Source organism: Nuphar pumila, chromosome 14, assembly GCF_984573655.1.
Source record: "Nuphar pumila chromosome 14, dmNupPumi1.hap1.1, whole genome shotgun sequence".
Classification (NCBI taxonomy): domain Eukaryota; kingdom Viridiplantae; phylum Streptophyta; class Magnoliopsida; order Nymphaeales; family Nymphaeaceae; genus Nuphar; species Nuphar pumila.
The window spans coordinates 81361330-81375194 of NC_143262.1; the positions used below are offsets into that span (position 1 = coordinate 81361330).

The window sequence follows — 13865 nt, forward strand, 5'->3', positions numbered from 1 at the left end:
TGTAAGATCTTGGTTCACTTCCAACTGTGAGTCTGTGACCTAGAAGAGCATATGTGCATTGGACTTGTTTCAATAACTTGAGCCAACCATGAGCTCTCTTGCAGAATTGAGTAACTTGAACTGAATATTGTTCAATCCAATTTTTGGAATCTTTTTGGAGCTTAAGAGCATCACCTTTGATCAGTTCCTTGCACCATAGGCCTTCCTAAATGGAGAACTTTTCTATCTGGTTCACTTCAGCATAGCAAAAAAGTGTTTTTTTGCATACTGTTCTTGACAGTTTTTTAAGATTTTAGAAGTTGGTGCCTTTGGGCCCACATGGCTGGAACACCTTGTTTTTTTCCCATCTATTGTATTTCTTTTCATGTCTGATAGTTGAGGCTGATGTCTCTTCTTTTTTTCTTTAGCTGATGTTTCTGGAGGATGTACACCTAACAATTTTGTAAATGATGTTTTTTTCTCCTCTATTGAATAGGTCTTGCAATTTGATAGTAATTTAAGTTTGTTGTTGTATTCTGCTGTGGAATTCTCCTTCTCTTTTAATTTTCACTCTTAATTTAAAGCCAGGCAGGTGCAATTTTATTTCTGATACTTGAAACCTTGAATTGATATCCATGCTTTTTTTTGCCTATATATACTGGCTTCACGTTGTGATTTTCTATACTTTTTTGCAGATCTCTGATCATGTTTTTACTAGAATGCCTGAGTCTACACATCAAGCAAACAGATATGAACAAGATGTATACAATTTCTTTTTTCTAATGTGATTTTATGCAAGTTTCATCATGTCATTTTCCTTGCATTTGATTCTTTTGACAGGTCACTGAGAGATATATAGCTCAGAGTGGAAATACATTGCGTGATGTTATCATGAGCTGGTGCTTAAAACTTGACAACAGAGAGATAGGTATTATCTTCTGGCTATCAGTTAAAAATATAAAAATGTAATTATATATAATATAATAATATAATATTTTATTTTATTTTATTTTATTTTTTTATTTTTGTCTAGTTCGATTTGAACTAGACTTTTAAACTAGTCAAGATCCAACTAGATCTTGACTAGTTGTATGTCTGTTGGACTCCAACGGCTACAAATAGAGCCGTTGGACTAGCTCCAACCACTCTCTATGAAGAGCTCCTTAAGCGCTCTTCTCTCCCCCTCTCTCCTTGTATATAAATAAGGGTGATCCCCTCTCCTTTTTATCAATGCTTCTTAAGCATTTTCATATGAAATAAAAGTTTATTATTTTTTCTTTGTGTTATTTCTTTTATACCCTTTTGTGGGTTATGATTGTAGTGTTTTTAATAGACACTGATTACAAGCATTTGCGCTTTCGTGAAAACTTCTCATTTGCTTATATGGTATCAAAGCTTGGAAGCTTCTAGATCTTGGAGAGTTTTCACCTCATTTTTCATGCTGCTTTAGCAAAAGTTGATTCATCTTCTTGTTCGTGATTCAAGTGCTTTTTTTTTAAGAAAAGAGATGTTTTGGAGGATCGTTGGCTACTCAAGATTATGATTGTGCCCTTGTCCTTCCTTTTTTCTTTTCTTGTTTTCTCTTATCATCTCTCTTTTCTTCTTCACCCTTGTAAAAATGGATGACAATGATGAAGTCACCATCATGCCAGTCAAATTAAATGATACTAATTATGTTACGTGGGTTTTAATCATGAAGCATCACATTTGGGGGAAAGGGTTGTGGGAAATAGTAGACGATTCCGATTAGGAACCTAAACTAATTCTCACAAAAATTGAAAATGAGAAAGAGGTGCCTCTCACGAAAAGAGCGAAAAATAAAGCATTAGTCACTTATGAGAAAAAGTGGAAACAATGGAGGATAGGGCATGCCAAAATCATGTCATGGCTAATTAATAGTGTTGACATTAAGAAATGCTATAGTTTAGCCAAATTCGAGCATGCCAATAAGGCTTGAGAATATCTTAGAAATATGTATTCCCTTAAAGACATTGCACTGTAAAAGTATCTCCAAACAAGATACTAAGATCAAGACCTTAATATTCTTGATAATAAACCTGACACAAATGCACAATAAGAACACTTGTGCACAAAAGCAAAACTCACAAAAACTCACAAATGCACAAAGGCATAAAAATAATGGAATCACTTTATTGAGCACTTGGGCTTTGACTCAAAGCCATAAAGAAATACAAAGGGGAGAGCCCCTATTTATAACAACACAAAGGGGGCCTTGGAGGGGCTCCACTCATAGACGTTGGAGGGGCCCAACGTCTATTTGAGTGGGCCCCCCAAGGTACCTTTTGGTACTTTAAAAGAAAGAAAAAATAAAAATGAAAAAGAAAGAAATAAAATAAATTTACAATCACATTCATAAAGTGAATGTGCGTAAAACAATGGAAAAGACTAAACTACCCCTACGACTAAACAAATAGAAATATATATTTTATATATATAATAAATAGATACATATACATATATATTAATATATGTATATGTATTACCTTATATATATAATATATATATTACATTCCATGATTATTTACATAATTTAACACCCCCTCAAACTTAGGGCAGGATGAACGAGAGTTTGCTAAGAAGGAAGTTGAAACGCGGAGCACACAAGGCTTTAGTGAAGAAATCCACCAACTGATATTCTGACGTGACATATGGAAGGTCAATGATTCCTTTGAGGTATGCCTCCCGAACGTAGTGACAATCCATCTCTATGTGTTTGGTCCGCTCATGAAAAGTGTGATTCTTAGCAATATAAATCGCACTTTTGTTGTCACAGCATAGCTTGGTAGGCCCTTCAATTGTGATCCCCATGTCTTCCAGCAACTGATGAATCCAAACAATTTTCATGGTAGTAGTCGCCATGACACGATATTCGGCTTTAGTTGATGATAGAGACACATTTTGCTGCTTCTTGCATCTCCATGAGATCAATGAGTCTCCTAAGAATACACAAAAACCAATGGTGGAGTGACGGTTATTTGGGTCACCTCCCCAATCAAAGTCAGTATAAACAATTAATTTTAACTCAGAAGAGGAAAACAGAAAAACTCCCTTATTAAGAGTATGCTTTAGGTATCTTACGACACGTAAGATAGCACTCATGTGAATGGAAGTTGGTGCATGCTGAAACTGATTTGCCGTATGCACTGCATGTGAGATATCTGGTCTGGTAATACTTAGGTACATCAACGATCCTACTAGTTGCATGTAGGGAGTAGGATCGGAGAGAAGAACACCATCATCAATCTTCATTTTAGCTCCTACTATAGCCGGAGTTTCACAAATTTTATCGTCTGTAATACCTGACCTGTCAATAATCTCAGATGCAAGCTTAGTTTGAGGCAAAAAGTATCCTCTATGAGAGTATGCTACCTCAATACCCAAAAAATAAGTTAAAAAACCCAAGTCAGACATTTCAAACTTATCCTTTAAAATTGATTTTATGCTTTTAATCCCTTTAGAATCGCTTCCGGTTATAAGCATGTCATCCACATATAGAAGCAGAATAACAATCCCTGCATTAGATTTTCTAACAAACAAAGCAGTATCAGTAAAGCAGGATGAGAAATCATTTTCTAACATTACGGAGTTAAACCTATCATACAAAGCCTTGGGGGCTTGTTTCAAACCATAAAGTGCTTTTCGAAGGCGAAGCACTTTTCCTTTAGGAGACTCCATTCCAAGAAGAGCATCCATATACACTTCTTCGTTTAGATCTCCGTTTAAAAAGGTATTCTTAACATCCATCTGATAGATGTTCCACTTATTGATTGAGGCAACGGTTATAAGACATCGGACGGTGACCATCCGAGCTACCGGGGCAAAGGTCTCCTCATAATCAATCCCATATTTTTTATCATGTCCTTTTGCAACTAAACGGGCCTTGTATCTCTCAAGGGACCCATCACTCTTAGTCTTAACCTTAAACACCCATCTACACCCTATTGCTTTCTTGTCTTTAGGGAGGTCTTGAAACTCCCATGTCTTTGCTTTCCTTAGAGCTTCAAGTTCATTATCCATAGCGACTATCCATTCCGGACATTTTTGTGCTTCCTCGAAGTTCCTAGGTTCTATGTAAGAGTGAATGGCGCTTAGACAGGATTTATATTTAGGTGAAAAAGACTCGTATGAGATGAACCTAGAAGGGGGGTTTCTCTGTCTTTCGGTCCTACAAAGGTTTTCCTCACTTTGAGGAGTAGTTCCACTATCATCATATTAAATGTTTTAAAAGTTGAGAAAACTTCATGTTTATGTTTAAGAAAGTATATCCAACTAAATCTAGTGAAATCGTCCACAAAGATAACATAGTATGAGAAACCTCTTTTAGATATCACCGGAGCCGGACCCCGTACATCGGAGTGAACAATTTCAAAAGATTTTGTCGTAAACATGGATCTTTGAGAAAAAGGAAGACTTTTCATTTTCCCAAGAATACATTCATTACAAACAAAATTTTCATTACAAAGATGCTTAATAAAAGGTAAATAAGAGATTTTAACAATGTTGGGATGACCCAATCTCATATGCCATACATGAATATATTTGTTTTGAGCAACATTACAAAATTGATTCTTGGGAATTTTGAGAAAATCAACATAGTAGAGGTCTCCTCTCCTAGAGCCTTCCCCAATCAACTTCCCGGACTGGCGATCCTGTATCCAACATTTATCAGAAGAGAATTTTATATCGTAACCATAGTCCGAGAGTTGAGAAACGGAAAGTAAATTTAAGTTTAGTTTTGGTATAAGACGAATTTTTGGAATAAAGAAGTCTTGTTTTTCAAAATTGCCCATTCCTTTAATTTCAAGAGGTGTTCCATCCGTCGTTTAGACAAAAGATGGAAGAAAATTTTTAGAAAAATCAGAAAGAAAACAAGGACTTGGAGTCATATGAAATAAAGCACCGGAATCTAGGAGCCAAGATGTCTTACCGAGAGAAGAGGAGGATGACATAGCGGCTCCAGAAATGCCTCATTTGAGAAGAGGTTGAAGAGTATCCACAATTTGTTGAAGCGAAAGAGGCTCATTTGATAAAGAAGGTCGTTTCTCTGGTTGGGATGCCAAAGCCGCGGCAAGAAATTTCTTCCATTTGGGACAAATGGGTTTGATATGCCCCGGTTCTTTACAAAAATGGCAAGTTAATTTGCTAGTCTCTTTTGCCATATCGATCATTTCCTCCTTGTCCTTGATTTTTGAAATGGGGAGGTTTGTAGGCCTTCATATTATTCCCGGGTCTTGACACAACATTAACCGCTTCATAATCATTTTGAGAAGGTGTAGCAAGGATGCTAGGATTATTTTTACTAATCCCCATACGGGTTTCCTCACCACTTAGCTTGGTGATAACATCTTCAATAGAGGGTGATGTGAAGGCGGATAGAAGAGAGGACCGAATTTGCTCAAATTCGGGTCTAAGACCATTTAGAAAGTTGAAGAATCGATCTTCCTCTAGTTGTTTGTGTCTTAACTCAATAGCTTCTCCGCTCCATTTTGGTTCGAGCATAGCAAGCTCGTCCCAAATAGATGATTGTTTCTGCAAAATATTCCCGAATAGACAAATCGTTTTGTTGAAGGATCAAAGCCTTCTTTTGGAGGTAATATTTGTAAGATAAGTCCCTTGAAGTATACATTTTTTCAAGGTACAACCAAGCTTTAGAGGCCCTTTTAAACTTAATGATGTTGGCATTGATCTTGGTTTCAACGGATGAAAAAATCCAAGACAAGATTTTGAAGTTCTTCATCTCCCACTCATCATGCCTTTTGGAATACTCTTCTAGGGCCTTTTGTCTATCTTCACCTTCAAGAATCTTAATATCCCCTTTCTCTATGATAGTAAGTTTGGGTTCGGGTTCCGATATGGAACCTTGAACGTAACCCCAAAGACCTTTCCCTTTGATATGGTCTTCCATATTGCCGGCCCAAACATGGTAGTTTGAACCACTAAGTTTAAAATCAAGGGAGAAGTGGGAGTCTTTTTCACCCATTAGAGAGGGAAGAAGATAGAAAATAATGCGTACCTTAAAGGATTTTCAAACCTTTCTTGACACAAGATGTTTCTAAAATATTGCCCGAAGGAGATGGTTCACTTCAAAACTTCACTAACTTGAGGGCACGTTTTTCGAGGCACTTCACAAGTGAAGAGATGCATGATCCTCCTTCTTTAACGAGGCTCTGATACCATGTAAAAGTATCTCCAAACAAGATACTAAGATCAAGACCTTAATATTCTTGATAATAAACCCGGCACAAATGCACAATAAGAACACTTTAGAACACTTGTGCACAAAAGCACAACTCACAAAAACTCACAAAGGCATAAAAATAATGGAATCACTTTATTGAGCACTTGGGCTTTGACTCAAAGCCATAAAGAAATACAAAGGGGAGAGCCCCTATTTATAACAACACAAAGGGGGCCTTGGAGGGGCTCCACTCATAGACGTTGGAGCCCCTCCAACGGTCACAAATGTGACCGTTGGAGGGGCCCAACGTCTATTTGAGTGGGCCCCCCAAGGTACCTTTTGGTACTTTAAAAGAAAGAAAAAATAAAAATGAAAAAGAAAGAAATAAAATAAATTTACAATCACATTCATAAAGTGAATGTGCGTAAAACAGTGGAAAAGACTAAACTACCCCTATGACTAAACAGATAGAAATATATATAATAAGTAGATACATATACATATATATTAATATATGTATATGTATTACCTTATATATATAATATATATTACATTCCATGATTATTTACATAATTTAACATGCACATGTGTGCAATTTACAAGATAAAGTTCGGACTTTGACTCAAAAACATAAAAGTATTAGGGAATATTATAATAAGTTGTCCAAACTTTTGGAAGAGTTGGCTCTTCTTGAGCCAAAGTGGCATTATCCTGAAGATATCGAGCTTTGCCAAAAATAACTCAATATAGAACATTTTTACCAATTCATAAATGGTTTGAGGCCGAAATTTGAAACAACCAAATCCACCCTTTTACATAGGGGAAAAGTTTCCTCTATTATTGACACCATTGATGAGCTAACTATGGGGGAAAATAGGCTCAAGAAGAATACTCTAAAGAATGAAGATGATTCTGTTCTAGCCATATTTAGACCGAGAAATTATATGCAAGCTTATAAACCGCCTTATTTTGGTAGGCAAAATAATGATTATAACAAAAGGAAAGTCATTTGCCACCATTGCCATGAACCGGGATATTATAGGTTTCAATGTCCTAAATTAAAGAGAAGAGAAGAAAAGAAGATTGCATCTGTTGGTTCATCACAAGAATCAAAAGATCAAATCAATCAAGATGACCCATATCCATGGCTCAATTAATGGAAATCCTTCAACCTCTTCTCAAGGGAGTATCTTCCTCAACTAAAGCCTCAATCAAAGCTAATGTCTCATCTTTCTCCGGTCTCGGTAACTTGCCTTAACTACATGACTCTGATGCTTCTTTTCATATGACTCCAAACATCAATAATTTGTCTGAATGTCTTAACAGTAACTCAAGTGTGTCAAATGTTTTCACAGTTAATGGTACATCTCTTGAAATATAATGAATAAAAAATTTTGAAAATCTTCAAAAATCCAAAAAATTAGATATATTCACAAACTAAATCTAAATCTTTTATTTGTCTATCAAATATTTGATTATAGGTGTAACATCTCCTTCTCTTCTCATGGTTGTTGGGTGTAGGATCGCCAGTCAGGGAAGCTGATTGGAGAAGGTCATGGAGAAAGAGGACTCTATTATATGGATTTTTTGGAATTACCCAAGAATGTCTTTTGTTATAATGTTACAAAACTAGAGTTGGATCTATGGCACAAAAGAGTTGGCCATCCTCGTATATCTAAACTCCAACACTTTTCAAGTTTAGGAAAATTTTGTAATTCTGAAAGTTTTGCTTGTAAAGATTGTATTCTTGGTAAAATGAAAAGATTGTCATTTCATGATAGAACTTTTGTTTCATCTAGACCACTTGAGTTAATATATTCAGATGGTTGGGGTCTTGTGTCAGTCATATCAAAAGGCGTATATGCATATTATATAATTTTTTTTATGACTTCTCTAGGCATACTTGGATTTACTTCCTTAAGCATAAATCTGAGGTTTTTTCACATTGTCAAACATTTCACAAAATGGTTATAAACAAATTTCAAAATGATATTTTCATTTTTTGCATTGATTCATGGGGAAAAATTATGTCAAAAGAATTTAAAGACTATCTCAATTTACATGGCATCACACATCAAATATCTTATCCACACACGCAACAAAAAAATGGTTTGGCCGAACGAAAACATCGACACATTATGGAAATCACTAAGACTTTATTAATAGTAAATCAAGTTTCAAAAGAGTTTTGGGCAGAAGCAACCCTAACTGCTACCTATCTCGTTAACCAAATGCCATCTTCTTCTTTGAAAAATATAACTCCAATTGAAAAACTTGTCAAAATATCTTCTGATTACTCTAGATTAAGAGTTTTTAGATGCAAATGTTTTGTTTTCACCAACAAGAATGATAAACTCTCCCCCCCTCCATGCCATTCTTTTTGCCTTCTTAGGTTATACAGATAATAAAAAAGGCTATAGATGTTTTGATTTTAAAAATGAAAAATTGTATGTATCATGAAATGTATCCTTCTTGAAAAAGGAAAGTTTTTTTTATTTTGAAAAAACCAAGTAGCCAAATATTCTTTTTTGATAGATTTGACTTCGAAATTTGATGGATGTGACCATGAATACGATTTAGATGATGGTCAAGGTACTATTGATTCTAAACTTAATGATACTAATGAAGAGCAGACCCATAGGGACACCTGTTTACAATACTCAAGACGTAGAAAATCCTATCTTCCATGTGCATTGAAAAAAAAATCTAAAGCACAAACCAGAAGGGCATCCAGAATTTCTAAACCTCACAGAAAATGTGTGTCGTACGAATCATTTTCACCTACATATAAGGCATTTATTGCATTAATACACTCATATGTAGAACATTCATCCTATATTCAAGCAAAAAACCATACAGAGTGGGTAGAAGTCACTAAGGCAGAATTAAAAGCATTAAAAAGGGCTAACAATTAGACTATTCAAGATATTCCACAAGGAAAGAAACCTATAGGTTGTAGGTGGATTTATAAAGTTAAAACCAAGAGTGACGGAACTCTTGAAAGGTATAAAGCCAGATTAGTGGCCAAGGGGTATTCTCAAGAGTGACATCGATTACGAAGAAACTTTTGCTCCAGTTGCTCAGATGACCATCGTCAGGACATTAATAGCCTTAGCCTTTATTAGAAAATAACTCATATTTCAAATGGGTGTTAAGAATGCTTTTCTAAATAGAAACTTAGTTGAAGAAGTTTATATGGAAGCACTACCTGACATTAATATTCTTAAGGGTAAAACTCTTCATTTAGAAAAGGCTCTTTATGGTCTTAAACAGGCACCAAAAGCCTAGTATGATATGTTTAGTCATGTTATGCTTGATATTGGATTTAGAACTTGTTTGACTGACACTGCTTTATTTATTAAGATTTCTAATGTAGGGATTCTTCTTCTTCTTCTTTATGTGGATGACATGATCATCACCAGAGGCGACAAACAGGGAGTTGAAAACATTAAAAAGCTTCTTAACAATCATTTTGAAATGACTGATTTAGGCTTATTAAGATATTTCTTAGGAATTGAAGTTGCTTATTTCCCTCGAGGGTATTTATTATCTCAATCTAAATTTGTTTTTTATATTGTTTCAAGGTCTGGAATCACAGATGATGATAAAGAAGTGGATACTCCAGAAGTTGTCAACATCAAAATGAGAATCGATGATGGAGAACCTCTTTATGATCTCACTCCTTACAGACAGCTTATTAGAGTACTTTCTTATCTTTTCATTACCAGACCTAATATAGCACACGTTGTACACACAGCTAGTCAGTTTCAGTACACTCCCACTTTTGTTCATATAGGAGCAGTTTTGGGTATTGTTAGATACATTAAATCCTCCCTTTCACGAGGCCTTTTCTTGTCTCTTCATCTTTATTATATTTGATGCTGACTGAGAACGTGATCCCAATAACAGGCATTTAACCATTGGTTTTTGTGTTTTCTTAGGTAAATCCTTGATTTCGTGGCGGTGCAAAAAGCAACAGAAGGTCTCTTTTTCGTCCACCGAAGTTTAATACTGAGCCATGGCCATCACGACAATGGAGGTAGTTTGGCTCAGACGACCGTAAGTTTGAGGGGGAGTGTTAAAAATATAAAAATGTAATTATATATAATATAATAATATAATATTTTATTTATTTATTTATTTATTTTTTATTTTTTTATTTTTGTCTAGTTCGATTTGAACTAGACTTTTAAACTAGTCAAGATCCAACTAGATCTAGACTATGTTAAAATGTAAAATATATATATATATATATAATAATAATATTCATATATTTTTTATCTTTTATTTTTCTGTATTTTTCTTTCTTTTTTCTTTTAGTTATTTTAGTGTCTAGTTCTAATAGAACTAGACATACCTTATCTAGTTAAGTTCCACTTGGAACTTAACTAGAAAGGTAACCGTTGGACTAGTCCAACGGTTACATTTCTAACCATTGGACTAGTCCAACGGCTACAAGGAGAGCTCCTTAAGAGCTCTCCTCTTCCCACTTGTATATATAGGGGTGCATCCCCTCTTGTAATTTACTCGATGCTTCTTAAGTATTTTTATCATTTCAATAAAGATTATTTTTATTTCCTTTTTGTTCCCATTATACCCTTTTTTAAGGGTTATGTTCAAGTGTCTCTCTAGACACTCTCTCTTGTGGATCTAAGTACTTTTATGGAAGATCCTCACTTCATTTCATGGTATCAAAGCAAGGTTCATCCTATATCGTGAAGATTTCTTGCCTCATTTTCCGTGCCAAGATTACAAAGGTGTTTCATCACCTTGGTTGAGGCTCCTAAAGTTCTGTTTTAAGAAAGGAAGATTCGTTGCAACAAAATATTGAGTTTGCGTTCTCTTACTTTTCCTTTTCTTCTCTCTTTATCTTATTTTTCATCTTTTTCTCTCTTTATCACCCTTATAAGAGATAGATGATCATGATAAAATCATCATCATACCCATGAAATTAAATTACACAAATTATGTAATGTGGGCTTCGATAATGAAGCACCACATATGGGGAAAGGGGCTTTGGGGACTAGTAGATGGTTCTGATTCAGAACCTAAACTAGTCTTCACCAAAATGGAAGGTGATAAAGAGGTTCTTCTAACCGAAGGAGAGAAAAGCAAAGCTTTGGCCAACTATGAAAATAGTTGGAAGGAATGGCAGATAGGGCATGCAAAAATCATGTCATGGTTAATCAATAGCGTTGACATCAAAAAATGCTCTAGTCTTGCTAAGTTTGAGCATGCGGATAAGGCTTGGGAATACCTCAAAAATATGTATTCCCTCAAAGATATTGCACATGTGTGCAATCTTCAAGAAAAAGTTAGGTCTATGACCCAAAGTGAAAACCATACGAGAGTATTACAATGAATTGTCCGAACTTTGGGGAGAATTGGCTCTTGTAGAGCCAAAATGGCATTGTTCTGAGGACATTGAGCTCCGTCAAAGGCAACTTGATATGGAGCATTTTTACCAATTTGTAAACGGTCTAAGACTGGAATTCGAGTCGACTAAATCGACTCTTCTTCATCGGGAAAAAGTTTCCTCCATTGTCGATACTATAGAGGAACTAACTATGGAGGAAAACAGAATGAAAAAGAATACTCCAAAGTTTGGAGATGATTTTGTTCTAGCAGTATCTAGACCAGGTAATCATGTACGTTCGTATAGACCACCTTACTTCAATCGACAAAGTAGTGACTATGACAAGAAAAAGGTTATTTGCCATCATTGTCATGAACCAGGACAGGCCTCAGTGCTCCAAGCTTAAAGAACTTAGAGAAAAGAGAGTTGTGATTGCTGGATCGGAGCCCAAAGATCAAGATGCACCAATTTCTATGGCTCAGCTAATGGAGATTCTCCAACCACTCATCAAAGGAGCTTCCTCTTCATCCAAAGCTTCGACTGGGGCAGTTGCTTCATCTTTTTTCGATCCAAGTAACTTCCCTTGGCTTCTTGACTCTGGTGCTTTATTCGATATGACTCCAAATAATAAAAGTTTATCCGAACGTGTTAAAAATAAAACAAGTGTATCAAAAGTATTTACAGTTGATGGAACTTCTCTAGAAATAGAAAGAATAGGAAATTTTGAAAAAATCCATAAAACTGAGAAATTTTTTATCCCAGAAGTCAGATATATTCCCAAATTAAATTTGAATCTCTTATCCATTTTCCAAATATCCGACCATGGTTGTGATATTTATTTTTCTTCTTATGGTTGCTTGGTACAGGATCGTCAGTTAGGAAAGCTGACTGGGGAAGGCCATAGAGAAGGAGGACTCTATTACATGGGTTTTTTGGAAATGCCAAAGAATACCTTTTGTTATAACATTCAGAAAATCGAGTTGGAGTTATGGCACAAAAGACTTTGTGATCCACATATAACCAAAATCCAACATTTTCCAAATCTAGAAAAATTTTGTAATTCTGAAAAATTTACTTGTAAAGATTGTATTCTTGGCAAAATGAAAAGATTATCATTTCATAACAGAACTTTTGTTTCTTCAAGACCACTTGAATTAGTACACTCGGATGTTTGGGGTCCTGCACCAATAATTTCTAAAGGTGGATTTGCCTATTATGTTATCTTTGTCGATGATTTTTTCAGACATACTTGGATTTATTTTCTTAAACATAAGTCTAAAGTATTTTTATATTTTCAGACATTTCATAAAATGGTTAAAAATAAGTTTCAAAATGATATTTCCATTTTTCGCACAGATTCAGGGGGAGAATTTTTGTCCACAGATTTTAAAAATTACCTTAACTTATATGGCATCACACATCAAAGGTTTTGCCCATACACACCTCAACAAAATGGGTTGGCAGAACGTAAACATCGCCATATTATGGAAACCACTAAGACTTTATTAATAGCAAATCAAGTCCCAAAAGATTTTTGGGCAGAAGTTGCCTTAACTGCCACCTATCTGATTAATCGAATGCCATCCTCTTCTTTGCAAAATATAACTCCAATCGAAAAACTTGTGAACCTTTCTTCATATTACTCTAGACCTATGTCACATGGGTGCGGGTGCGGGTGCGGCGCAATTTAAAAAAATTTGGACACGGGGACTCGGCTATATATATATATATATATATATATATATATATATATATATATATAAAAGACTCGGTCAAAGTTGTGCCCATTAGGGGACAGGTGATGAGTTGTGAAGCCCAGATATTTTTTTTTAATTCCAAAAAATGGACCAAAATGACCCTGGGTGCGTTGACCGCACCCAAGGTCGGGTTGACTGAGTCCGAGCTGCACCCGTGTCGGTGCGTGTCGACGTGGGTGCGTCGACCTTGGAGCCGAGTCCGTGTGACATAGCTCTAGACTGAGAGTGTTTGGATGCAAATGTTTTATATTTACGGACAAAAATGATAAACTTTTTCCTCGTGTGATTCCCTGTGCCTTTTTAGGATATGCAAAAAATCAAAAAGGTTATAGGTGTTTTGACTTCAAGAATAATAGATTATATGTATCAAGAAATGTCTCCTTTTTAGAAAAAGAAAGCTTCTTTGATTTTGAAAAACCAAAGGAAGTTATTGAGTACTCCTTTTTGTTAGATCTGACATCTAAATCTGATGAATATGATCTTGACTATAGATTTGATAATGATCAAGGTATTATTGATCTTGATCATAATATTGGCAATGAAGAAGGCCATAGAGACATGAGTATACAATATT

At 35.3% G+C, this 13865-nt stretch overlaps 1 protein-coding gene across 2 annotated transcripts in view; it reads left to right on the forward strand.

Moving 5' to 3' along the window:
* Positions 1-13865, forward strand: part of LOC149817103 (RING/U-box superfamily protein) — a 139172-nt gene that overhangs the window by 98091 nt on the left and 27216 nt on the right. For both annotated transcript variants that reach the window (XM_089988110.1, XM_089988111.1), the window contains exons 11-12: positions 675-740; positions 820-907. In XM_089988110.1, coding sequence (XP_089844236.1) covers positions 675-740; positions 820-907 — 154 coding nt within the window. The remainder of the gene's footprint in view (positions 1-674; positions 741-819; positions 908-13865) is intronic.